This window comes from Pteronotus mesoamericanus, unplaced genomic scaffold (assembly GCF_021234165.1).
Source record: "Pteronotus mesoamericanus isolate MK-2021 breed Mesoamerican mustached bat unplaced genomic scaffold, CSHL_Meso_final scaffold_99, whole genome shotgun sequence".
NCBI classification, from domain to species: domain Eukaryota; kingdom Metazoa; phylum Chordata; class Mammalia; order Chiroptera; family Mormoopidae; genus Pteronotus; species Pteronotus mesoamericanus.
Genome location: NW_026555330.1, coordinates 8303835 through 8331622, shown reverse-complemented (window position 1 = coordinate 8331622; position 27788 = coordinate 8303835). Strand labels below are relative to the sequence as shown.

The window sequence follows — 27788 nt, the reverse complement described above, 5'->3', positions numbered from 1 at the left end:
GAGACTGACAAAAGTACAAATTTTAACTTCACAAATCATTTCTAGTCTCCAAAAGTCTTCGGATTTGTTTTCCCCAGATATATATCTATTTCATTGAAAAAGGAGAAGAAACAGACATTAAAACTGTGCTCTCTGATTGTAAAAGGAGCTAATTCTATTTATATAATCACTTCTGGTTTTCACTTGACTCCGGAGTTTGAGAGTCTGATATGTTTTAATGGATATGCTCAGCAGTATGACTCCGCAGCACCAAGTTCTGGGGAGCAAAAGTGCTCTGCCTTCCTACCTCATTTCACAGCTGTCCTGACCACCTAATGTAGTCTCACCTTTCCCTTTGGTAAAACGCCCACTTGCCTGCTGTCTTGGGAGAAGGAACTGGGGAAGCTGATGTTGGTAAAGACCAGGATTTGCGTTCTCCACGGGAAAGGAGTCATTCACGTATTGGTGAAATTGAGTCATCTTATACCCAGAACTTGAATCAAAGGACAAAGAAAAACTACAGATATGGATATAAGTACGCAGCTGCATGAAGATCAAAGGCCCACTTCGGTTCCCTATTGTGGGAATTTGTCCCGCCCGCCCCTAAGACGTGGCTTCCCCTCCGAGCCACGCGAGGGCAGCAAAGCCCGCGGTCGACGAGGGCCTGTGCTCGGTGGTTCCTCCCAGCAGCCTCCGAGGCAGCGAAGGGGTATAAAAGAGGGTGCGGACTTCCGCTCTTCCCAGGAGGGAGAGCGGCCTAGGGGGCGGTGGTTGTGTGTTATTCATGGGTGCTGTGGTGTCGCATGGATGGCGCGTGTGAGCCGTGTGTGTGAGTGGACGCGTGAATATGATTGTGCGTGGTGTGTGTAAGGCGAGTGCGCGCCCCCTGCGCTTCTCCCCCCGCCTACACGTTGATCTTATTTGATCGGGTTGTGACCCCAGCCCCGCCAGGCCGACCCGAAATGAAAAGCTCCCCTCCTGCGAAGCCCCCTCCTCGGGGCGGTGTGCAGCGAGGCCCCTTGGGTGGCGGCAGCGCCGCGGCCCCGGAGCCAGTCCTACGGGGCTCGGCGCTCAGAAGTGATGAATTGATCAGATAGACGAGGCTGGGCTTGTCCCGGGCCGCTGATTATCGAGGCGATTCTGATCTGAGCCCGGCCCAGGACGCTGCTGCCGGTGGTGCGCGGCTAACGCGTTAGCGGTCGGCAACAGACGGGCGAGGGCGGAGGGGATTGAGCTGTGGCCCCGAGGCCTGCGGGAGCGGTAGCAGGAAGGGGACGGAGGCTTTGTTCTTCTCTAGCTCCCCTCCCCCCTATTTTCCGTTAGGCCCGCCTTGTCACGATGATTGGATGGCACCTACAGTGGTGCACCTGGTGTACCTGCACTATATACAGCGCCTGCCGCTAAGGGATATAGGAGTATATATGCGCGCGCGCGCGCGTGTGTGTGTGTGTGTGTGTGTGTGTCTCTTCATAAGAACTTGCAGAGCTTATAAGAATTCAGATTCCAGGGAACCGCCATAGATTTACTGAGTTAGAATTATCAGGGAAGTCTAGGACTCTATTTTTATGCCTCTATGCCTGGATCACAGCAGTGACTTTTTGATGTTCAGTATCACCCTGCATGCGGTGACTGACCAGAGTCGCCTCTCTGCTACTTCCAGCCATTCTAAATAATTAAAACGGAAATGTCCTGTTGTCATTTGGCAGCAGATAACACTATCTGAATAGTGGAAGAGGAGCTGTGATGGGTGGTATTTAAGGACCCTGTACCTGAGTACCAGGAAGAAGCCTTTCCTATCTTATGCCCAATCTAACAGCAGTTTGCAGTGACTTGTAACTTTAGAAACCACATTAACATTATATTTAGGTAGCTCAAACCTAACTAAGCACCAGATTGTTGATTCATGTTTATAAGAGTCAGGGGTAGATTTCAGCACAAACTGACCCAAAGAAAAGGGAATTAACTCCCAACAAGAAGAAGTAGCAGTTAGCAAAAACAATGGCAAGGAGCCAGGACCCAGAAGATGGAGCCCCCCCAATGGAAAAGTAGAGCCCAGCAGACATCTAAACCCAGGAAGTCAGAACTGGGTTAGGTTTGACATCAGCGTAAATACTAGTGCTCCCTGGGCAATACCAGCCAGCAGTCACTCTTCGTATACAGATTTCTGTGTTGTTTACGTCTGTGCATCTGTAGAGCTACTGAAATTACAGTGATGGTGATATCACTAACAGAATGGACTACATCCGTTTTTGTTTCCTCAACAGTTAGCTCTGACACCAAGGTTTGCATTCAATACTGAGTGGATGTATCTAGACAGTGGGAATGACCTCAGTTTACAAAATACGAATACCTGCCGCCTGCCCCAAACTGGGCTGTTCTGTCCTACATTCTTGCAAATAATCCCAACAAGACTAGTTTCTAGAAGTTGGGAAACTTCCCTCCCATCTTTTTTTTTTTTTTAATTGACTTTTTATGGAGAGTGAGAGAGAAATACCAATTTGTTCCAGTCATTTATGCATTCACTGGTTAATTCCTGTATGTGCCCTGACAGGGGATCTAACCCGTAACCTGGGTGGATTGGGATGACGCTGCCACTGACTGAGCTACCAGGCCAGGGCCTCTCAGGTCTTTTAAGAGGAGCCTAGTGGCAACTCATAGCTTGTGGGTAACAGACACTTCAGGCTTCACATTGCACATGTTTTTTAATGGAGGTGGGTGGCAGGATGTTCACTATGATTAATTAGTCCAGGGCCTATCAACATTAGGTGGAGAAGAAGCCACCATCGTTCTTTCGGGAGTAGCCTCCATTGGTGGCTGCGGTGTGAGGGGACACTGTGGAGAAAAGAAGGAGTGGTCTGTGAATTTCAGATCGTTTGCCTTCACTGGGAACCTGTAATCTTCCATATGTGTGTGGGTACTATAGAGAAGGCTCTTGTAACAGTGGGGGAACTGGCATATAGAGGACATTTAGGAGGAAACTATTAAGTCTTCTACTCCCTGGTGCCTGCCTTTGCTGGAGACTTTTGTCCCCTAGACTTCCAGCTGAGAGGCTCTGAAAAACTGTATTTATCCCATAGTCAGCATGCCCTCCCCCAGTATCAGTCTGATATGTGCCAACTCAGTCGCTGCTGTTTCAAGACCCTCCTTGACCCTCCCCCTCCCCATGTTCCCTTGTAGCCAATGGCCTCATCTCCCTGCTTGCTGGGTCCATTTAGGAAAACTTGCACCACCCATCCGCCCTTCTGGCACTTACTGATGGACCCCTGGATGCTGTGGATGGAGTCCTTCTTCGGGCTGATCCAGTGTCTGATGTTGGCGCGGGAAGTGATGGGGGGTGGTGAGGGAGGGGGTAGAACTTCTCCAGGGAATTGGGTCTTGATTCTAGACAGTGGCGTGGGGAAGAACAGGGGAGAATGAAACCCAGCAGGGGAGGGTGCGGAGGGAAAGGGTTGCGTGCAGCCTCAAAACTACAGTAGCCAAAGGCCCTTTTTACCCTCTGCGACATTGACAAAGATTGTGGAGACACAATCTTGGAGGTTCTCTGATCATTTTAGGTAATAAAAATACAGAAATTATTTACAGCTACAGATGTAAACAACACGGAAATCTGTATACAAAGAATACCTACTGATTGTTATTGCCCAGGTGGCACTTTACCTTAGATAAGTGGTGGTGTCATCCTTATGTAAGTGGTGATCTCTTACCCGCGGGTATCCTGGATGGTCTCCTGGTGTATCAAGATCTCACTCTTGTCCTTGAATGCCCCCGTGTGGTGGTTGTACAAGGCTGCTAAGCGGAAGTCCAGGTCATCCTTTGGAATCTAGAGGGAGGCAAGCCCTCCAGGGTTAACTTGCTGCCTGGGCCCTGCTTCAGTCAAGTTCTGCTGGGTTCACTCAAAAACAGAGCGAACCCCTTTGAGCCTGGATCCACTAACTCCTAAATCACATTGTACATGATGGTTCTTGTCAGTATGGAGTTCTCTCTTTTAAAAAATGTTTATTGATTTTAGAGAGGAAGGAAGGGAAGGAGAGAGGCCTCAACTGGTTGCCTCCCATGCACACCGACTGGGGATCTAACTCCTAACCCAGGTAGGTGCCCCGACCTGGAATCAAACATCCAAACTTTTGGTGCACAGGACGATGCTCCAACCAGCTGAGCCACACGGGCAAGGGCTGGAGCTGTCTCTCGGGGTCAGGTCTAAGGACTAGATATGGGGACCACTATACTGTCCCCGACGTGGGCTCAATGGGCCTTACCTCTTTCATGGTTGTATTCAGCCTTTGTTTAAATCAGAAGAGTGAGAAGTCTAGTGAGAAAATGATTTGCTCCAGATAACTGGAGCAGAACCCAAGTCTTCTGACTTCCCAGACACAAATTGGTGTTGGGTTTTAGATTTGGTAGGATCTTGACGGGGGGGGGGGGGGGAAGGGAAGATACTAAGACAGTAAGGGACAGACTACCTTTCAAAGAGAAATAGCGTTCCAACATTAGGTACCTCAGATTCAGAAAAGTAAGCACTCCGCCGCAGGGAGGTGGTCGTGTGGGTTGAGTTGAGCCGATTCCAGGGCTCCTGTTGCTGAGCAAGGTGAGTTGGGTTCTTATATGGCAGTTTCTGTAAGAGAAAAGCCACAAGGACCTGGTTACTTGAGGGCAGGTCCTTGCTGATGGGACAGCTTCAGTGACACCCATCCCTTAATCCATCCTATTTCAATTGAGTCTCAGAACAACACCTGCAAAGAGAAGGACAATATGGGACACGACTCCCCAGGCTTTTGATCCTCCTAAATCTTCAACCTTAGAACTGACAGAAATGGGGCAGGAATATAGGGAAAGGGGTGGGGGGGACGGGGGACGGGGGCAGGGCAGAGGGCGGCAAGCAGATAGGACCGGTGGTGAGCTCAGGCTTAGACGTCTGGAGTTTGAGGAAGAGGTTGGACATCCTAATGCAGTTACCAGGTCAAAAATTGGAAAGCGTGAAACTTGGAGAGCTCAGGACCCATAGTTGAGATCTGGGGTTTGTCTGCATGGCGTTGTGGCTGAAGCCTGCAAAAGTGGGCGTGGCCAAAGGGAAGAAGTGGTTCATGAGCGCACAGTATTATAACTGGGGGAGGCAGAGGTGGTCAGACATGGGAGAATCAGGAGGGTGTGGGGTCTAAGCAGGTGAGGAAAGGATTCAGTAAACAGGAAAGGACCATTGTAGCTGCAGGAAAGTCAAAGAAAAAGTCCATTGGACATTCAGTCCTCTAAATAAAACCCCACAAGCATGAATGTGAAATTCACATAACTGATTTCCTCATTATATATAAAATGCCATATTGTTCATTACTGTGCCGCCAGTACCTAGCACAACCATCTAACACATGGTGTTCAAAAATGAAATATTAGTTGAACCAATGACCAAACTCCAGTGAGTACCACTACAACCTAGAAGTCTCATTCAACCTATCTGGTGTTGGAACCTTCTCCCCTCCCCCACACTGACAAAGTGTTGTGTGACTCAGCTCAGACATTAACTGAACTGTATGTATCAGGCACTGTGCTATCCCTAGGAAAGATGGAAAATGGAACGAGAACAACAAATACATATGAGGCAGGCACAGGCAGCTCTCCTCTCCTTCCTCAAAGGCTACATAAGCCTCATCATCTTTATCAGCAGGGTGAGATTGTCTTTGAATGAGAAAGAAAGCATGAATGCCTCTTCACATCCACCGCCTTCCATCTCAGAGAAAGGGAAGCCCCTTTTATTCAAGAATGACTCTTCTCCCCCAAACCCAGCCCTTTCCTGAGCCCTCAGAGGCCTGTGCCCTCCCAGCATCCCCTGCACCTGGCTTCCCGCTCTCTCCTGCGTAACCAGCTGATTCCTGCTGCACCACCTTCCTCCAGAGCCAGACTCCTCCTCCAGAGCCATCATTTACCACCTTCACCTCCTCCCTGCCTCCCATCTGCTCCTCAGCCCGGCCTCTGCCCCAAGCTCCCACGGAAATCGCTCTTGCTGGTGACCCATGATCTTTGTGGCTGGGTCGGGTGGATCCTTTCCAGACCTGATCTTATCCGGCTCCTGCAGTTCCTGGCACCACGATTTTCTGATTCTCTCAAATGTTCCCCCCACCCTGCGGGTCCTGCTCCTCCAGTCTTCCTCCTGCCTGTCACTGTTACTTCTTGGCCCTGCCCTTAGACAGAGGCACTCCCCAGGGGTTGAGTTCCTGCTTTCCTTCCTCTCACATTCGCTGGGTGAACTCATTCCTTCCCATGGCTTCAACCACCATATGGACACTGTGGCTTCCAGATACACACCTTCAACTCGGAACTCACCCACACTGCCTGCCATTCATCCCCACTTAGATGTCCCGTGGGCACCACAAAAGCAACATCAGCGTAATTGATCTGAACATCTCTTTCCCCAAACCCACTTCCCTGGATGCCTCACTCAGTAAATGGTATCAGCTAAACCCTCAGAAACCTAGGAGTTACTCTGGACTCGCCCACTCTCTTGTGCTCACATCCAGTCGGCCACAAAATCCCACTGGTCCTGCCTGCCCTTTGCCCTCTCCCACATCGGCACCTAACTGCCACTCCCCCTCGCTGCTTCAGGCCCCTCCTCCTTCCTCCTCGAGAGTGCTGCCGCCTGGGGCTCCTGCCTCCTGGCTGGTCCCTCTTGTCTCACTCCCGTCCCCACCTACCCACTGCCACTGTGCTTTCTAAAATGCCCATCTTTTGTCTCACTATAGTGCTTAAAATCCCAGTGTGGTCCCCAGCACCTCCAAGACGAAATTCGAGCTCACTAGCATGGGGCACGCATAACTCCCAGCCCAGCAAGCTCACTTTTCCCTTGTCCACTGTCTCCGCCCCTCTACCTCCCACCGCCACTCCAGTTGTGCTGGAATCTTTGGCCCCCAAACAGGTCACCCTTTCTCTCCTTTCCAGGTGTATGTGCACCTGCCGCTTCCTTTGTTTTGCTGGTGACCAATGTGTGGTTCCTGTTTCCTTCTTCCTAACTCATGTTTCACCTCCTCCCTCACCTGGCCCAGCTCCCTCATATTTCAATGTCAAATCTCACCTGCTCTGGGAAGCTTTCCTTTTCACTCCCAGTGCTCCTGACACATTACGTGTAACTGTCACACACACATGCTCTTGTGCGAGCATTTTCGCTGTTGCTGTTGTTAGTCCGGCTTTTCTACTAGCGTTTCTTCAGAGCAGGTGCATACCTAATTTATCTCTATATGCTCAGTGTTTAGTAGCCCCTTAGACAGTGGCATATAGCAAACAGTAAGTGTTGAATAAACAAAAAGAAGCTCTTTGGCTGTATTATTGAGCCACGATGACTGTTTAATGCTCCTTAGTTTGTACCACTTCAAACATCCCAACTGCTTCTATTAGAAAAAGGATCATCTAAATTCCCAATCGCTGACACACGTTCATGAACACACCCCAACATTAACCAGAAGACACAGACAGCAGAAGACAGATGTACAAAGCATGACCTGGTGGGTTTCAGAGGACTTTCCTCCATTCCGTATCTCACGCCTTTTTGGAGGACAGTCTCCCAAACAGGGCAAAGTGTGGCTCGCTGGAGCCTGGGCCTGTTTAAGCTCCATTATACACACCATTGCTTTGGGTGGTGAGAGCCCCTAGTTCTTCTGGCCTAGAGCTCTGCTTCCCTTTGCTCAAAAGCACCTCCAAAACCTTAGTGGACCTGAATGTGAGCACACAGAGGCAGGGAGGAAACATTTCTCCAGTACCTCAGTGTCCTCACCAGAGTCCTTTAAGTTACCATCTCTGCGCCTCACGCAGACTGAAGAAAAGTGCCGCCGGCCCTGCTAGGATCTGCGCAAGAAACCGCAGTACCTTGGAAGCCCTCAGTGTCCCCACGTAGGAATCATCGTTATCCAACATAGGCTGCTGGAAAGGGTCTCGGGTGGGAGGCATGGTAAAATGCCCAGCCAGAGAAGCTCTTAAGAGGGATGGGAGGCCCGCACAGCCGCACACAACCTTGGCGCACGGAAGATCCCAGGTCCCAGTTGTTTGGAACGCCCACTTTCGGTTGCCAGGCGACTGCCCCACTATTACTGAGGGGGCAGTCCCATCAACAAGCGCGCCACCTGGCGGTCCAATGCGGGAGGCTCCTCAGGACGCCGCCACCGGGAACACAGGGAAAGAGCCGCGGAGCATGCCCAGGAGCCTTGCATTCGCACTCTGCGAGCCGCAGGTGGAAAAACAGAGGCCTCTTGGCGTGCGGGGCTAATGAAAGGACCTCAGTTGACGAAAAGAGCCCTAGAAGGTGACCCAGAATTTTCCTTATCTCTCGCATCTAACAAAAGGATTTTTTCAAAGCAATGAGAGAATGGGGATGTCCAGAGAAGGTGGAGCCCACGTGTTGTGCTTGTAAAACTGCCGACTAAGCAAATTCTTGCTTCAATCTTGTTTATACGAGTCTCAAGGCTTTGCATCAAGTCGGTTGTAAAGGCCTGGATGGATGTGCAGGGATGGAAGTAAGATCTCCAGAAGCGGCTGCCTTTGCAGTAGGTACTACGTTCTAGGCCACGCTTCTAGGCAATAACTTCCAGAAGAGAGACGACGCCTCAGTCGTCTTTCTAGCTCTTTGCACACAGGATGTGCTTAGTATTTGTCGAACGCCACATCTGCAGAATCAGAGATGCTCATAAATAGTCCATGACCCGAAAGGACAGTGGACAACATGGATTTGGTGGCGATGGCGTGGAGGCTTCTTCCACCGTGTTCTTCACACGAGCCCCGCGCCCGCCTGTGGGCCAGTTGCAGACCCCAGGCGCGTGCATTTCCACGCAGCGCGCGCCAGCGGCGGCGGCTGCCATGGCGACCGGCAGGTGAGCGGCAGAGCATCGCGTGGTCCCTGCCCCACCCGCGCGGAGGGAAAGAGGAGGCGGTTGCCAAGGCGACGTGGGTAGGAGGAGACGAGGAAGGAGGGAGGAGGAAGGATGGGCGGCTATGGCGTTGCCGCCCGGAGGTGACTGAAGCGAGCCCAGCCCCTAACATCCTCCCCCCGTGAGCCTCCCTCCCCTTTCCTCCGCCTTCGGCCAGCGGTAGCAGCCGCCGCAGCACCTGAGCCGCTGCGGCCGTTCGCTCGGGACGACGCTATGGCTGAGCCTGGGCGCAGCCTCCATCCATCTGCCAGAGGCAGGGGAAGAGCTGAGCGGCGCACACTCTGGCTCCTACGGCTGCTGCTCTGGGTTGGGACCGCCCTCCAGGTGACCCAGGGAACGGAACCAAAGCTTCATGCCTGCAAAGAGGTACTGTTCTTCCCGACGCGTCCCCACTTGAATCAGAGACACCTTGGATCCCGGAGAAGACCTTGGGGACCTAGGCACAGAGAGCTGCTGCGGCCACGGAGTTGAGGTTTCTCCGAGGATGAGGGTGGGCGGGCAGGGCGAGGAGTGGACCCGCGTCGTGGAGAGGCCAGCCCCCTGGAGGACCCACAGTTGGGCTGCTGAGCGCAGGGAGAAAGGTCCCGTCTTCTGGAACCTGAGGTCCTGGACTCAGACCAGGGGAGAGGATATGGGTCATTTTCCAGCTGGGATGAAATCACCTTAAAAGTGGTTGAGAACAAAAGATTGTGCATGTGCAGAGGGGCAAATTGGGAAGTGGGGAGGGGGAGAAGTGGGGTAGGAAACCCTGGTGCTTTTATCACAGCTTCGGAAGAAGCGTGAAAGCCGGGAGGCGGGCCAGAGGCACGGAGAGGTCCCACCACCCCTCGCTCGCGCGCGGGTCAAACGGCTGCTGAGTGCAGGTCCTCTTCAGGGCTTGGCTTCCCCGCTGCACTTTGCTTGGTGTACCTGACAGCACGCGCCCACTTTGGGCCAGTCTGTGAGTTCTGTAACAGTTCACTCCCCACCAATCTCTACTTTCCTTCTCTGACCTCTGCTGACATATGTCATAAGTCTTTTTCAAGGTGTTTCCAAAATGTTGCCAGCGTAATTTGGACAATAGGTAGTGAATGCCTTCCAGCCAAAAATGCCTTTTGAACATTCTTTTTGGAGAGATACGAAGAGGTATTCAGGAGTAATAAAACTCCATCGTTTCTATGGTGCTGTGCTCCGAGTAACTTTTTTTTTTTTTTTTTTTTACCATATGGTAGAGACAGCAACAAATATTTATAAGAACTTCATTGCGGAAGGCAAGACAAAAGTGGTTATTTCTGAGAAAATGTGAAAGACTTCATAATAATACATCAAGGCTTTATAATAATACATCAAGGGTCTAGCCTTGTAAAAGTAATCCCAAATGTCATCCTCAGCTAAGGTTTTGTGAAGCTGAAATATTTTTTCCTAAGTTATCAGTGTTAACTGGTTGGCAAACACAACCCCACCCCATCTGGAAATATATTATTATGGTGTTCTAACCATAGACCGTCTACAACATAACAGATCATGTAGAGGTGGGGAGGGGGGGAGGAGAGAATGTTTGTGTGAGGATCCATGTTTGACTTCATTCTTGAATACAACACAAGCAAGCGCCCCCAGTGAGTGGGACTTCTGAAAACTTTCATCAGCCCCAGTGACTACAGGCTCCGGGCCCTCGCATGTCCCCCCAGCCACTTTCTGACCTGTTTAAAGATGGCTGGGAACAGGGAGATTTTGTCAGTGACTGTGGCTTACTGGCCTTAGCGACTTATCATTTCTAACCAACCAAGATAAACAGTTCCGACAAGCCCACTTGCCTAAGAATCCAACGTGGGAGCCTCCTGGGTGGAAGGTCTTTGTCAACTGTGTAGAATGTGAGACAGTTAAGGAATTTAACACTTTGTATCATCTTGGTTTGGAGGGAGAGGAGAATGTTGATACTTGAGAACTTTAATTTGGTTACAAATTTTGTCTTTAGCCCTTCTTAAATGACTGGCAGTTGCCTAAGCAAAAGATCTTGCCACAGAGAGTGAGCTTAAACTGTAGAACTCAACCTATCAGCTTTCCAGTCCCTGCCTGCCACTTAGCACCCAGTTTTTTGATCTGTAGAATGAATGGCTATTTCAATAACACCCACTTCGAAAAGGATTGCTTTGAGGATTGAAAGGAAACTACAAATAAAACACAAATTAGAGCCACCTAACCCCCTTTCCCACTCAGTATGGATCCACACCCCAGGCCGGAGTGAAAGTGGCTGAGGGCGCTGTGATCATTAGTCACGGGAGTCAAGTCCTGTTTACTCTCTCCTTGGGCAAACAGTGGCAGCTGAACACCCTCGACTCCAAAACAATAAGGAAGAGAATAAACCCATTATTATAATATTCTTCATTTGGCAGTATGAACTGACCCAACAAGTTTAAGGGCTTCCATCCTAAATGGTGAAAAACCAATTCAGGGCAGGCTGGCCCTTCTCTGTTCTGAACCTGCGTGTGAATCCCTCTGAGTCGCTGCCGGGCCTTAAAGGCGGGGCCCTTATCGGGATGACGTGGCAACCATGGCGCTGTTCCAACCCTGCTTCTGAAAGCGGAGGCCCCTCCACATCTCCTCAGGGAACAGAGAGGTTTCGTGCATGGCCCGAACGCATTTCACTCCTTACAACACGGAGTTCTAGATTGCCAACCGTAAGCTGGAACTTGGCATTTCTCTCGCAGTTTTCCAGCTCTCAGGGTCATTAGTGGGACGAAACCTCCCGTGTGGAGTTTGTCATTTCTTTAGCCATGTGCTAGCCCAGCCTAAGTGCTGACTGAGAGCCAAAGGACCAGCCATTTCCTGTAGCATGGAGAATCCACATCAAGTACGGTGAATCCAAATCAAATGCAAGAGGAGCAGGAAACTGCCTCTAACAGAGGTGCCTGGTCCCGAGGCTCCATGCTAAAGGCCCCCCCCGCCCCCAGACTCCCTGGTCTACACTGCACAGCCCTAGGGCTGAGGAATCTGGCAAGCATGGGTTGGGAAAAACGGCGCGGAATGAGTGATGACTCTCCCTCTTAGTAAGGATGCTACTTTGAGCAAGTTAGTTAACTTCTGACAGCCTCAGATTCCTGATCTATAAAATAGGGATGGTAATACCTATCTCATAGGCTGCTGTGAGGATTAAATTAAATTAGATAAGACATGTGAAGTGTCTAGTACGTAGCCTTGACATGTCACAGGTACATACTAGGAATATTAGGAATATTAGTAGGCAGAAAAGTATACAAATAATGACATGTAAATGATGAGATTGAGGTTGGTTTGTGGTAACCAATGCAGGAGTGGCAAGATAGAGGTTGATAGGCAAAGAACTCACTTAAACAGTTTGTACTTGACCTGGAGTAATCAGTAGCATTTCAATGGGCAGAGATGGCAGAAAGGTGCTTTCTAGATAGAGGGAGGAACCTGAGGAAAGGTCTGCAGGTAGAAAATGTAAAAGAACCTGAGAACTGCAAGAAGGTCGGGTGACTGAAATGTGGAGTAGGCGTGCGGTGCCCTAGAAACTGAGGTTGGAAAGCCAGAACCTAAGCAGAGCATCCCAAAGGACTGCCGGCAGAGCCAGCGGCCTGCTGGGAGTTGACTGGCAGAGCCCGAGGCAGGCCTGGCTGAGGCAGGCCAGTGCCGGGAGCGGAGAGGTGGCTCAAGGGCTCCCGTTCAGAAGATGCTACTGAGGCCGAGGAGGAGGCTAAAAAAGGCACTGCTATGGGATGGTTGCTATTGGAGAAGTGCAAAGGTATAGATATGAAAAATATGCTGGGCCCTGACCGGTGTAGCTCAGTGGGATGGACATCGTCCTGCAAACTGAAAGGTCACAGGTTCGATTCCCAGTCAGGGCACATGCCTAGGGCCTAGGACTTGGGCCAGGTCCCCAGGTGGGGGCATGTAAGAGGCAACCGATCGATGTTTCTTTTGGTTTTTTCTTTTTTTTTATTGTTGTTCATGATCGATGTTTCTGTGTCTTTCTCCACATCCCCTCTAAAAATAAATTTTAAAAAATCTTTAATTAAAAAAATGCTGAAGGTGGAGGTTAGAGGATTTGGCAACTGATTGAAAGCATAGGGCAACGGAGGGGCGAGCCGACCGTTTTTGTCCGGATCTCGAGCAGGGGAGTGGTAGGAGCTATGAGCCAGGGCACAGAAGGAACAGCCTTGGAGGAAGAGGGGCCGCCTTTCTCAGTCCTGACTTCCTGGGGTCAGCCCGTGCTGGGCGGGCAATTCCTCAGGCTGGGGTGCACCCCACCTCACTGCATGATCTCAGCTTCCAGGCTGCTACAGCCACCCCCGACCCCCGTATTTGTTCTAACACATTTCTCAAGGTCTGAACTCCAGGGGGAAATACACAGACCCAGAAAACATTCAGGACCCTTGAACTTTCAGAACATGTTTCACCAACAGTGTAAGATTTAAAATGAATCCTTTGGTTGGGGACCATCGAGGTTTGATGTTTGAAACCTCCTGCCATATTTGGTAAAGAGAGAAAATTAAAACTCTCCAACTGTCATGAAGTATATATAGGGTAGTGAGATGGGCTGGTTTTGTTTAATACCGATAGGGGGTAAGAATAATAGCTTCTTGAGATCTGAAGGTGTTTAAGAAGCCATTTTGTCTATTCCTCTGTCCCAAGGTAAGAGAATACTAAAACTGAACCAGACTGATAATTATCTGACTTTATTTTTTTCTTTTAGTTCATTTATCTGACTTTACTCTAAAATAACTTTAAAAATTACAAAAGTGACACATCTCATTTGCCGAAAAATTGGAAAATATAGGTAAATAAAAAGACAACAGTAAAAACCACCTATAATCCTAGCACTCAAACTATCATTTTTATGGTTATATTTGAGAGAGAGAAACAGAATAGTGGTACAGAGTGTAGAGTCTGGATAAAACTGGATAGGTTTGGTTCAATTTCCAGATCTTCCACTAAGTTACTGTGACCTTGGGAAAGTTACTTAATCTCCTTGTGCCCCAGTTTCTTCATCATTAAAATGGGAATATAAACAGAGTCCACTCAATTACTACAGTATGACAGGAAGTGAATTAACTCATGCACCCTGCTTAGAACAGTTCCTGGTACATGGTAAGCACTCAATAAATGTTGGCTGTTATAATTAGATTTTTAATGGAAGGATAATTAACATGGTCTTATGGGGTAAAAATTAAAAAATGTAATGATGGTAAAAGTCAGTTGAATTGAAAAAGGAAAAAGAGTAGATAGCGAAAGGTAGCTGAGGAGAAAGCTGCTGGAACTCAGAGGAAGGAGCCCAGAGCAGTTAAGTGGGGGGTGGGGCTGTTCGGGTGTGGTTGTCACCAGCCACGTGTCGCTGTTCAGCGCTTGGAATGTGACTAGTGCAGCTGAGGACGTGAAATTTTAAATTTTAAAATTTTAGTTCTTTTGAAGTTCAAGTTAAAATGAATACTCAGTTCCATTATTGAGAAACAATTACCTGTATTCAGAACAACTTGGGTATGTGAATCTACTTACTTAACTAAGTTTTATGAAATCTAAAGAGACATCAAGTATTTCTGTTGGAAACTGAACTGTGCTGTAAAGTGTAAAATTTTTGCCAGGTTTAGAAGACTTAATACAGTAAATCCTCATGTAAAGTCATTGGTCGGTTCTTGGAAACTGCAGCTTTAAGTGTAATGATGCGTAAGGAAACCAATTTTATCCTAGGCTAATTGATACGTGTAAATAAGAGTTAAGCTCCTACATCCTATTCCTGGTCACAGAAACATCACCAGACTTCTAAATAAGGACCCAAAACACGTCTAATATTAAACATTAAAACAAACCTGAGCTGTACAAACGTCTAAGAGAGATTAATAAAAACAAGTAAGACAATGATTTTCCAACCCACCAATTTTAGTTCTGGGTCGTAGGTGGCTGGATTCTATCCCAGCAGCTCAGGGCTCAACGCGAAACCCCACCCTGGACGGGACGCCCGAGTCCATACGGGGCCACTCCCACCCACGCCACTCCCACTCAGTGGGACGAGGCGGACCCGCCGGTTCGCCGAGGGCCCGCGCCGCGGGGACGCGGGAGGACACGGGGACACCTGGAGAGGGGCCCCGCAGACACGGGGGAACGAGCCGGCTCCACACCGACAGTGGGCCTGGCGGGACGCATTTTCTTTTTCTTATCAACGTTACAACAAAATGACCTTACCTGAGGACCTGTTGTACAGAAAAAAACAATGTAAAATATCTCAATAATTATTATACTGATTACATGTTGAAACACTAATGTCTATTTCAGATATTATCTAGATAAAAGGTATTATTAAAATTAATTCTACCTATGTCTTTTAACACTTGTAAACATGCCTACTGAAAATTTAAAATCTTGCGTGTGACTCGCGTTATGCATCCACGGGACAGTGTGCACCTGGCGGGGTGGTCCTCCGGGTCTGGTGCTTGCGGTGCAACCCCAGCGCCCACTTGAGCTACATTATCTAAAGCAAGATACTCACCTTCCCTCACCTCCATTTTCCATCTGGAAAAGGAGGGTAACTTAGTTCTTGTCTTCTGTGGAGTTGTGGGAGGATTAAGGCAGATAATGCGGGCCCTGGGCCAGGAGCTGCGTTGGTTAGAGCATCGTCCTCTACGCCGAGGTTGTGGATTCGATCCCCGGTCAGGTTGATTCACATGAATCAACCAGTGAACGCATAAATGAGCGGAACAACAAATTGATGTTTCTCTCTTAAAAAAATTTTAAAAAGGTAATGATTAAAGTGCTTTGCAAAATGCATAGCACTTAGCATTAAACGCAAAGCTCAATAAATGTGCTTCCTACTGTTTTATGACCTGCTTTAAAAAAAAAAAAAAACTTAACAGGAAATCATTCTAGGTTGTTAAATGGTCTTGCACAGCATCATTTCAATGGGGAAGGGATGGACTGCCCTGGCTAATCTCTAATGCTGACCCTTCCACATGGGCCCGCCTCAGACCGTCCCGTCTCACCTTCTTATGTAGGTCAGCAAGTCTTCCCTCTTCCTTATCACCCATTTCCCCCTTTACTGAATCATTCCTATCTATCTTCACACATGCTGTTATTTTTCCTATCTTAAAAAGTAGGAGGAAAAAACCCCCCAACTTCTCTTGGGTGTCACCTCCCCTCCAGCTGCCATCCTGTTTTGCTGCCCTTTATAGCAAAAGCCCTTGAAAATCTTGCCTAGAGTCGCTGTCTCTAAATCTACCCTTTCCCTTATCTCTTGAAAGTGGGAGGGGCCCCCTTTGAGCCCCGCCACTCTACCGAAACTGCTCTTGCTCGATCTGGTGGTAATTTCCTGTCCAAATCCAACTTCACCTACCAGCATTAGGTAGAGCTATGATTACTCTACCTCCCAGAAACACCTTCTTCACTTGGCTTCCAGGACACCAACTTTTCTGGGTGGGTGGTTTTTTTCCCTCTCCTCTTGGTGACTCCTCTGTCCCCTTGATTGATCTCTCCCACCATGTCCTTGAGCTCTAAATCTGGCAGCTCCCCAGGACTCTGTCATCGAACATCTGTCTACCTATCTATCTACTCATCCTCCTATATATATATCCACATTTCTACCCGTCATCTTCCGCCTTCATTCCCTCGGTGGCCTCTCCAGCATTATGGCTCTACACAGCGCCTGCACGGCAGCGACTTCCACATTCACCCTTCCAGTGCAGACCTCACCTCTGAACCTCAGACTCGTACATCCTGCGGCACACGCGGCCTCTCTCTGTCCATATGTGACAGCTCAGATTCAGTGTCTGAAACACTCGATATCCCCCCGACATCCCACCTGTGCCTCCCAGGTCTTCTTCCTCTCAGCTACACACCCATCCTTGCAGCTGTTCGGGCCCCAGGTCTTGACTCCCCTCTCTCCTACTCTCTAGCTCCAATTCATAAGAAAACCTTGTTAGCTCTACCTTCAAAATATATCCAGAATTTGACAGCTCCTTACACCTCCGCTGCCACCCACCCTTGTCCTCGGCCCCACCGCCTCTCACCGGGAAGGTTGCAGCAGGCTCCATGCTGGTTTCCTTGCTTCTGCCCCGCCCGCCACCGTCCAGTGTGCCGCCAGGGAAAACCCACTGAAAAGAGAGCAGATTTGGTCTTTCCTCTGCTCAGAACATTCCAGAGCTCCTCAGTCTCAACGGAGAAGCTAGCGCCTCGTGCTGGCCTGCAAGGCCCTGTGCACAGCAGCCTCTCCTCTCCGGCCGTGCCGGCTGCCTTGCTGTTTCTCAGACCTGCAGGCTGCCTGCGGCCTCGGGGCGTTGGCCATGGCTGTTTTCTCTGCCTGGACATCCTTCCTCAGCACCTCTGGCCTATTGCCTTGTTCCCTTGAGGTTTGTGTTGAATGTCATGCCACTTCCTATCCCATTTTCTGTTCTCTCCAGGGCAGCTACCACTCCCTAACAGGCTCCACATTTTATTTATTTTACTTATTTCTGTCCTTCCCCAGGGACACGCCAAGCAGCCAGGGCTTTTGGGTTCTGTTTAATGCTGTGTCTCCAACACCCAACCTAGTACCTGGCACGTTGTGGGCCCTCCATGAATGAATGTTACAGGTGAATCATTGCATGAATTCCACTGAGGGAATTGGTGTAACCATCCCCTGTTGTTTCTAACTTTCAGCTATTATGAAGATTGTTAAAATGAGCGTCTTTTAAAAAAATTTTTTAAATTAACTTAAATCTTTATTTTCAATTAAAAAATGTCTTCAGTTACTGTTTACATCCAGTATGATTTTCCAGTATGATTTTGTGTTAGTTCCAAGAGCACAGCACAGCAGCCAGGGGGTGAGCCTCTTTTTTCAGACGCCTCTGACCATACCTGCTGTTACTGCCTCGGAATAAGTCTCTAGAAATAGAATTACTGGGTGACAGATCATTTTTAGGCTTCTTGTACATATATTTCCAAATTGATTTCCAAAAGCTCTTTGTAAAAAGTCAGTTTATTCTTTAACCAGTACTATATGAGTTTTTTCTCCTACCCTCATGACAACGCAGTTATTTTTTATCTTTACTAACTTCATAGCATTAAAAAACCTCATTCGTATTTTGGTATTCACTTCTTTTATTTCATTACCTTTGAGCACATTCATTTTATCTACTTATTCCTGTTCGCTGTTTAAATTTCTTTAGTTATGTAATGATTGACATATATAAAATATACACACACATATATGTAAGTTATTAACGCACCACTCAGTTTAGGAACTAGAACATCATCCACGCTCACGAAGCCTCTTGGGGCTTATCCCTAGTCCCAGTCTCAGAGGTAATCGCTGTCCTGAATTTTGGTTTTGTTCCCTTGTCTTATTGTTTCTCTCTCTCTCTCTCTCTAAATATATATTTCCATCTATATATGTATATATGTATTCAATATATATGTTTCCCTAAACAAAATCTTTAGTTTTATTTTTTGGAGTTGTTTCTCTTTATTATTTATTTTGTATTTTTTTTAGCATTTCCAACTATTCTATTGTGTTTTCTCCATTACCTTTTAGTCCCCTTATACCCCCTTCCCCCCACAATCACCATTTAGTTTTATTCTTGACCTTTAGAAAAATAAACAGTATTATTTTGCATGTAGTCTTATAAGACTTGCTTTCTTAAGTCAATATTATGCTTCTAAACTACTGTGTGTTTGTCACTATCGTTTGTTCATTTCCAAGTGTTGCAAAATATTTCTTTGCATGACTATGCCACAATTTAAAAATTAATTCTCCTGTTAGACATTTGGGTTTACAGTGTTTTGCCATTTCAAACAATGCTGTTTGAACAGTGTGGAACCTGTCACCTGGTACACAGGTACAAATTTCTTAAAAGGTGCAAGCCTAGAAGTGGGGTGCTGGGTTGTGGGGTGTAAGCACATTCCCTTTTACAAAAGAACGCCAGACTGTTTTTCCAAGTGAGGGAACTAATGGTGGCTTACTCCCCAGTGAGCCCAGTGACTGAAATTCCATGAAGGCCTGTCATCACTTGGGCCTCAGACATACTAAGTAAGGGCTTACTGTTGGGCCACTCTCCCTTTGTAAATGATGTCATTTCTTCAGAGCTCTGAGGTGGGGAAGTCGTGTTTTCCTAGAATTTTACTGTTTTTCTCAATTTTCAGTGGTTTGTAATCTGAGGCACCCCAAGTCGAATGGGTTCCCTTTATGCTGGAAGCCGGACAGGCATATTCATGTTAGGACCGCCCTCTCGGTGGGATCTGGGTGAAAGCCACTTACAGTGGTGGGCTTCTCGGAACTGGTGGCGTTTTAAGGTCTCAAGGTATCATCTTAGGATAAACTAGAAGTGTCACTAGATAGGAGGTGGCCACTGTTCTCCATGCTGCCTGAGAGGGTTCGGAGGTATAGCAACGGCTCTCAGGGAAATGCCTCTGGGCCATCTGACCCCGTCTCCAAATGTGGTGGGTCCGGTCACCTTTGAGTTTCCTGGTACATTCAGGGTCAGTCCTAAAATGAGGGGCTTAGTGCTTCCTGGGACCCTGGAGGGACTAACTTCTGAAAAAAGGACATTGCCAGTGTCTAGCCCTATGAAATTTACATAACGTCTGCAAATACAGACCTTGTTCAAGCTCTGATTGTCTAATAGCAGAGGTCTTCTTTGCCTGTGTGCTCCTTATTTTAAAGAAGATTGTTAGCCAGTGAACTGTATATTCTTCATTAATTAATTAATTAATTATGTTTGGTACATTCTTAATTTAGGAGTGGCTTCGCTGCCCCAGATAACCTTTCAATAAAAGGGGATCGGCATCAGTTAGCTTCTGCTGAGTAACAAACCACCCCAAGACTTTGTGGCTCAAAACAAACTATTTTGAGCCCACAGTTCTGTAGGTTGACAGGGTGGCTCTTCGGGTCTGGGGCAGCTTGGCTGATCTCTGCCGGGCTGCCTGATGTGACTGGTCAGCGAGTGGGTTGACTGCAAGTTAGATAATCTAGGGTGGCCACGCTCAGAAGTCTGACAGCTGACTGGGGTCCCCGGCTTCCCTTCCAGGTGGCCTCACTCTTCCGCAGACTAGCTTAGACTCAGGTATACAATGGCCTTGGAGTTCCACGTGCAGTAAGACAGCAAGCCCCAGTGTGCAAGCTCTGCATGACTCTGCTTGTATTGTGTTTGCTAATGTCCTATAGGCCAAAGTAAGTCACATGGTGATGCCATGAGACAGACTCCACCTCTTTATAGGAGGCCCTGCCAAGTCACACAAAAAGGGGCATAGATACAGGGAGGGAAAGAATTTGTTGCCATTCTTACAGTATAGCACTGTGAAAAGCAGAATTGATACAAATAACCACTCCAACTGACTTATAAATTTGGTTAAGAGCTGTGACAGAAAAGTGTAAGATATGATGAGAGATTATTACAAGGAGAACTAATTTACAGTATATCACAGGATCTCTTATATAGTTTCAGCACATTGCTGGAAAAATGACAGCTGGGAATTTTTAATCACTGTATGTGCTGGTATAGATCACTGCTTCGAGAATACAGCAAGAAAATGCAGTGCAGTGGGGAAATAAAGCATACAAAGTATTGGTTTTGGAATGGGCTGAATTCTAGATTGCCTTGTTCCCTTTTGACCTATTGAATACTTTTTAAAAATATTCTTAATAATATTTTTGTAACAATGATAGATTCTCATTTTCAAAAAAGAAATATAAACTCAAAAAACAACACATAACTTACCAAAATTTCATAACTGGTTAAAATCACTGTGAATATTTTGGGGTTTTTTCCCAGATTTCTTTCTATACATATAAAGTTTCTATAACTATATTCTTATATGTATAGCTATAACTATATAATTATCCATAAATGGGATCATATTATATGTGTGTTTCATAATCAGCTTTTTTCATTCAATAATATGCAGGAGGCATCTCTTCCTATTAATAAATACAGGTCTACTTCATCGTTTTTAAGGATGTGTAGAGTTTTGTAGCTTGTATATAATTTATTTAAGCAACCAGTTCAGAGAGCTTCTAATTTCTATTAGCATAGGCATACTGAAATGAATACCTTTGCATAGATGTTTGTAAATACTCACTTAATTGTCATTCTATTAATTCCTTAAGTTATATTCCTAGAAATGGGGATTCCGTGATCAAATATAAAGTACTATGTTAGCCCATTTCTCCTTTGGAGAAATTGCACCAATTTTACTTCCCATTAACTTGTATGTCTTCACCTTTTCTCATGTTATCAGTCTGTTCAAACCTTGACAGATCAGTAGGCAACAACACACACACGCACATCGTCTTGGTCCACAGCCGGAGGAACTCATCTGTTTCAAGAAAGACCCCAGCTAAATCTCCCAAGTGACTTCACAGCGTTTCTGGAAGTTATTCCTACAGCAAAAATATTTAAAACTCCCTATCCATCACCCTTGTTCTAAATCCTTTGCCATCGGCTTCCCTCTCTTTGCCAGGAGCAGACTCTCTACTCTTCACCCAGGCTGTGCTGCCCTCCTTTCTTTTCACATTTTCCCATCCCGGTAGTTCTTGGGGAAGGTTTGGCTTGAAAAGCAGCGTGGATACCCACATATAGGCACTCCGGTTGACTTATAAATTTGGTAAAGTTCTATGAAAGATATGCTGCGAGACTATGACCAGGAGACCTACTTCAGATCAGGAAGGTTAGGGCGGGCCTCTGTGAGGAGTGAGAGTGAGTGGCGGCGGGGTTGGGAGGAGTTTGGAGGGTGAAGGGGAGGGGCTGGCTTGCAGGCAGGAAAGAGCCTGGTGCTTAAGCGACGGCGAGAAGACCAGTGCGGCTGGACGAAGTGATTTTATACTTATAAAATGAAAAAGGAATATCCCCATTTTGAAGTTTAAAAAACTATTAAAGGAAGATATGTGATTTTAATCAAAGGTCCCTGAGGGCATGTGTTTGTTTAAATATTATCAGTTACTTTTACATTTTATAGTAATATATGCTAATGATGATGATGATGATTCCACATTGAGTGTTCGAAGTGACTACGTATAGTAACTCCTTTAATCCCTGCAATAACTCTATGAGGTGGGCACTATAAATGTTCCGTCCTTACTCCAGCCCACACCATTCCCTCTCCTCTTTCATGCTTTATTTTTCTTCATAGCACTCTTTACCATCTGACATTTTCGTATATACATATGTATATTTTTCCAATTGTCCATCTCTCTGACTAGAACAGAAGCCCGCTGAGGTCTGGTGCTCTTGTGCGTTTTATTCATTTCTGTATGGGCAGTGCCTGCCACCCAGCAGATACTCAGAGGTTCCTGAATGAATTCCCATTCGTAGATGATGAAACTAAGGCGCAGAGAGATTAGCCCGCCCAGGGTTACTTGGCTGGTAAAAGAGCAGGCCCTCAGGCACCTGGACTCACAAGCACCTGCCATTTCCTGCCTTTCCACGCTAACAGTCCAAACTGGGCAAAGGGCATAAGTTGAGAAGTAGAAGTTCGCCCCTGCCCTGCGAATCCCAGAGGCTACCTTCTGTCAACCCTTGATGAAACATATTCTTGAAATGTTTGATGTCTATACAAGCGGATCTTTCTACTCTTTTTTTACTTTCTGTACAAATCAGATTAGAATATGTGTACTTTACTGTTTTCATTTCTATAGCACTACACCTCTACTTTCAACAACTAAATTGTGATTCATTGTATGTATGGACCAGCATCAGAAACTCGAAGAAAGGGCGATTCCAGTCATTTATATGGTACTGTGCTGCAGAGCAAATCCTCTTACGTGTGCTGACGCATACCTGTTTGAGTCGGTCCGTAGGATAAATCCTTAAAAGTAGAAATTGTGGGTCACAGAGTCTAAGCGACAAGTTGACACATGGAATGTTAAAGACAGCATCGGTCTCATCCCTCTGCAGTGGGAAGGAGGAGGAGGCCTGGGCTGGGAGGCTCAGTTGGTTGGAGCATCGCCCCGTGGGTTCGCTCCCTGGTCAGGGAGCATTCAGGAGGCAACCAATCCTTCTTCACAATCCTCACTGTTTCTCCCGTGTGCGCGCTCTCGCCCTTCCTTTCTCTTTCTAAAATCAATAAAAACATATCCTTGGATAAGGATTTAAAAAAAAAAAAAAAAAGGAGGAGGAGGCAGAGGGCGGAGGGCGGCTCTGGCTGAGGCCTGCCGCCTGCCTGCGCTCGTTCCCCCGGGGACCACCGAGACGCCGAGGGGCCTGCGCGGAGCTGCTGGCGAGGCCGCCAGCTGGTCCCAGGCAGAGGACGCCGGCCTGACGGCTCATTTTGCCAAATCTTCTGAAAATAATTTGGTCAAATTCATAGCTCTTCAGTCTGTATTGTCACTCTGGTAAGTGATAAAAATCATACCATTTGTCATATTTCTTCTTTAGCTTCCTATGTCATACCAGATAAAGCTCAAAACAGATAATTATAGTTAGCGCTTGACAGCTGCTGAAAGAAAATACATTTTTCATACTTCCTAGGCTCTCCAGTTTTCAAATTCCCTTACGTCTGAAAAGACTAACATGAGGTTATCACTTATTTTTCTTAAATTTGTTATACGTTACTTTTTAACTTTCTAAAATTTTTATTTATTTTTTAGAGAGAGGGGAAGGAAGGGAGAAAGAGAAACATGGACGTGTGAGAGAAACATTGATCAGCTGCCTCCTGCACGCCCCCAGCTGGGGACCTGGCCTGCAACCCAGGCACGTGCCCTGGCTGGGAATAAAGCTGGCGAACCCCCAGCCTGCAGGACAATGTCCCACCTGCTGAGCCATACCAGTCGGGGCAAATTTGCCATATATTATTAAAGGCATTTTTAAAAGGCCCACAGAACAATGTGTGTAAAAAAGAAAATTAAGTTTCCTAGGCCTATAATGTGATTTTTTAAACCTGAACCTTACTGACAACACAAAAGACCAAATAATAATAATCAAATCATAATAATTGGTTTTTAATGTAATAAGCCTACATGCAACTGGAGTATCCGTCTCCTTACCCCATGCAAACAAGAAAGGAAAGCTGTTTCTGAATCAGAAAGAAAACTGAAATTGGGTAATTTTCTGCTTGAAATTGATTACTTTACTCTCTGACCCCAATCATGTGAAAATAAGAGTGTGGCTAGTAAGCCACCAAGAGAAAAGACAAAGGGAGCATTAATTATGTCTGTTCATCTGGCTTCGTTTAAGTCTCCAAAGGATGGTTCAGGATAGCACTTGGGAGAAGTCAGGCACGTCAAGTCCTGTGCCTTCATACACAGACTAGAAGGGGCTGTGCCTAAATATCAAGTTAAGTACAGGTTAGCAGGCAATCAAGAGAAAACAGAGAACTGTGGGGGAAAGGCAGATTTTTAAAAGAACACAGGGTTTTTAGTCCTGGATTGTCTAAAAGGCTATTCCTTATTCTTATATTCACCAGCTAGTTTTTCCCATGTGGAGAAAAATCATGTAAGATTTCAGAAAAAATGTGTGACTGGCCAATGCGCCTGGCTGTCATCCGTGAGGAGTAAGGGGAGGGCACAGCCGAGAGCGAGCACGAGCGGACGGTGGTGACGGCACGGGGTGTGCGAACAGATGCTCGGCGGCTTCTCTGCAAGAGGAAATGCCATTTTCATTTTTAGATAACACAAAAATCTAAGGCTTTTAAAAATAAAGTCATTGATGTCATCCCATCTCTATTAGAATCTTAATTTTATACTTGCAGAAACTGAAGACCACAGAGAGCAGTGTGTTGGTTCACTCTGAGGAGTGTTATTTAGATGAAAAATCATGACCCCGTCGAATACCGATGCTGGGCGGACCTCAGTGGCGAGCCAGACCCAAGGCATCCTCCCAGCTCCCTCAAACAGCTGAGTGGGTGCTTATCCTCAGGTAAGTTATGTTGCTTAACAGTTACAAATATGTTTAAAATGCTTTTTACCCCAGATAATGAGAAGCTCATTATTTCTAGAGTAAACCCCTACCATTGGGGTAAAAAAAAAAATACTCCTTTTTAAACATTTGTGATTGTAAAGTAACATAACCGGTCACCTGATGACCCCATTATTCTGACATTCATTTCGTCCGCCCTACTTCCTTTCTGGTTTTTATCCCTCTTAGGAATGTTGACGGACGCTGTCCGTATTGGTACCAGGTCCCAAAGAGCGGGTATCATCAGAATACTATCAGATTGAATACATCGATGACAGATTTCCTCTAGAGACCATTGGCCACCGTCATGCTTTCTCCACTAAGTACTTAATTTTTCTCTTATATTTTAAATTTTTAATCCTGTTAAGTTTAAGATAATTCATTCACCAAGTACTTACTGAACAGAATGAACTGAAAGAGACGTGAAGAACTACTCCATAGTATGAAACCCACACGGATGTCACATTTTAGCCTTTAAGGGAATGAGCGGTTACAAACGGAAGGCAGGTGCGCGCTGGAACAGGGGCAGGTAGGAAGGACCGGCGGGCAGAAAGGGGTTCACATCCCAGGTGGAGCGTCACCGGCTGTGAGACTGAGTTGTCAAAGGGGCTATCAGATTTAATTTGAAGGATTGCTGTGAACATATTAGAAATGAGAAATAAGATAGGAACATTGACTAGTTGCATTAGCTTGCTAGGGTTGCAGTGACAAAGTACTGCAAGCTGGGCGTATCAAAACGACAGAAATTTATCCTCACATAGTTCTGACACTACAAGTTCAAAATCAAAGGGTGGGCGGTGCCATGCTCTCTCTGGCAGCTCTAGGGGAGAATCGTGCCTTGCTCCTTCCCAGCTGCTCCAGTGGCTGCTGGCAGTCCTTGGTGTTCCTTGACTTTGCAGCCGCCTCCCTCTGACCTCTGCCTCCTGTCTCGGTCACACTGTCACATGGCCGCCTCCTCCGCGTGTCCCTCTGTGTCTTCACCTGGCCAGAGTAATTTCCTTTGGTCTCAAATTGTAATGGTTAATGAATACCTATTAGCCTATTAGGCGCGGCTCAGGATGGGAAGAAAAAAATGAAAATGGCTTGTTTATCAGAAGATATGAAAATACAGAGCGGGAGGATTTGTCCTGTTTCCTCCTGTGACTGCTGAAAAGCAGGGGTCTCCTGAGGCCTCCCTGAAAATTAGGGAGAATGGCACCCTGCCTTAATTTCTCCCACAAATGTCGCCCTTGGCCCAAAGCCATTTCTACTTTGTCAAAGCCAGAAGTGCCGGTGTGGACTCGGTTCGCAGCAGTGGAGCTGCAGGCTGGCCCAGGGGCGCCGCCTGAAATCTCTGTGTGCGGTGGCTGCCGGGGCCTCCACACTGGCAAGTGCCTGGCAGTGGGTGGGGGGTTGTGGGAGGGAGCAGGGGAGCGCTGATGCCCACTTTGGCACCTCGTAAAGGAGCATTGTATCTTCTACCTTGTAGCAGGGGCCATCTGGGTAAGCGAACTCGGGCAAGCGGCTTGAAGTAGAGCCTTCGGCTGTTCGTTCTCCCAGCCCCCTTCCCCCAGCCCCAGCCCCCCTTTTCACAATGGACGGTGTCACAGTTTCCCAGAAGAGAACATCACAGGCCAGTCAGTGGCACCGTCCCATCCTCTGGCTTTAGCTTCAGGTGCTTTTCCAGTTTTAGGCCGCAAAGCCTCTCAGCCTTCCCTAGACAGAGCCCACCTGCTTTGGGCCTTGCGCAGGCCTTCTTGGCCTCTCAGGGCCCGGGGCCTCTCACCCCAGGCTGGTGGCCAGCCGCCACCCTCTTCTGACACCGAGACCCTCCAGTAAAAAAGTGGCTTCCTTTGAGAACCAGGTCATTCTTGCAAAGGATTTTGCATCCTGGCCCTCTGTCCAATGGACCTCTGGCTTTTATGACTGTCTCCTCTTGTTTACGGACATAACTTGAACATCCGTTCTGGCAGCTGCTGCTCCTCTGCTTCCGGTTTTTCTCGATCGTGTCGGTGAAATTCTACAGAGCTGGGTCAGCGCCACTTCCACCATTATTACTTCATTCGGCCCTGAAGCCCCCTGGCCGCTCTCAAAGCATCCTGACAACGGTGCCCTGGGGAAGACTGCCAGTTCTCTTTTCTAGGAGGAAAGGCTGTAAGTGAACTTGGGAGTTCTCAGTAGTGTTTTCATCAAAGCTTCTTCCGGATGTCTCATTTCTAGCAGAGGAAAGAAACTTGAAGAAAAAGTTCAGATGGAAATAATTACATCCGTCTTCCTTCCTTTGAAAAAAAATTGTGGGTAATATAATTTTTCAGCATAAAAGCATAGTAACAATGGTTGGAGTAGAAGGTGAGGTTTCTGGAGACCCTGCAACTGCAAAGGAAGGAAGGAAGGAAGGAAGGGAGGAACAAAGGAAGGAAGGGAGGAAGGAAGGAAGGAAGGAAGGGAGGAAGGGAGGAAGGAAGGGAGGAAGGAAGACCAAGCCAATCTCTAATGCCATATCCACGCTTGGCCCTGCCCTTCCAGCTTCTAGTTGAATGCTGGGGCTCCCTCACTGCGCTGGCTGATCGCATCATCTGGACGGCTTGCTAAGCCCCGCCCACCCTCAGGTATTGACTCAGTGGGCCAGTGCAGAAGGCTGCCAGGCCCAAGACCACACTTTGAGAACCACAGGTTTCAGTTTAATGGCAAGGACAAGCACTTGGAAGACAGCTGTGGTCTTGGGTTTGGGCCCCAATCCTGCAGCTGACTTATCAGTGGTGTGACCTTGGGGCATGTGCCTGAGCATCTCTGAACAGGTTTTTTTTCATCCTTAAAATGGGGGAAATCATATATACCCCACAGAGTTCACTGACTCAACATATATTTGTGCTGTGACTACTGCAGTACTGGCTTCTACTAGGCAGTGGGGACACAACAGTGGATGAGACAGGCTTTGATGTCAAGGAACTTTCTCTGGTTGTGAAGCTTAAAGAGTTAAAACTTGCAAACTTCAAGGACCATGAAAGATGCTTAATAAAAATTCATTTCATTTCCCTCACAGAAGGTAACATGATTCTGCTTTTACTTTTTTTTATTT

General features: G+C 47.2%; 2 protein-coding genes and 1 non-coding gene across 4 annotated transcripts in view; 2 read left to right on the top strand and 1 right to left on the bottom strand.

Annotated features, from left to right (window-relative positions):
- Positions 1 to 715: 715 nt before the first annotated feature.
- Positions 716 to 1128, top strand: LOC129063985 (small Cajal body-specific RNA 2). Its single transcript, XR_008528415.1, has one exon. It is a non-coding gene; the product is annotated as a small Cajal body-specific RNA 2 (non-coding RNA).
- Positions 1129 to 2740: 1612 nt separating this feature from the next.
- On the bottom strand, positions 2741 to 7920 carry CFAP276 (cilia and flagella associated protein 276). Of its 2 annotated transcripts, XM_054565023.1 has the most exons (5): positions 7825 to 7920; positions 4475 to 4591; positions 3684 to 3799; positions 3233 to 3360; positions 2741 to 2811 (listed from the first exon to the last, which is right to left on the bottom strand). In XM_054565023.1, exons 1-5 carry the CDS (start codon positions 7903 to 7905, stop codon positions 2741 to 2743), a joined length of 513 nt encoding a protein of 170 aa, XP_054420998.1. In that variant the 5' UTR covers positions 7906 to 7920. The 2 variants fall into 2 exon arrangements, with proteins under 2 accessions (XP_054420998.1, XP_054420997.1); XM_054565022.1 differs by lacking the exon at positions 4475 to 4591 and having other exon boundaries at positions 7825 to 7905.
- A 1120-nt stretch (positions 7921 to 9040) lies between these two features.
- Positions 9041 to 27788, top strand: part of ELAPOR1 (endosome-lysosome associated apoptosis and autophagy regulator 1) — a 61613-nt gene continuing 42865 nt past the window's right edge. The window contains exon 1 of the mRNA XM_054565012.1: positions 9041 to 9245. Within this exon, the coding sequence (XP_054420987.1) occupies positions 9093 to 9245 (153 nt within the window). The 5' untranslated portion in view covers positions 9041 to 9092. The remainder of the gene's footprint in view (positions 9246 to 27788) is intronic.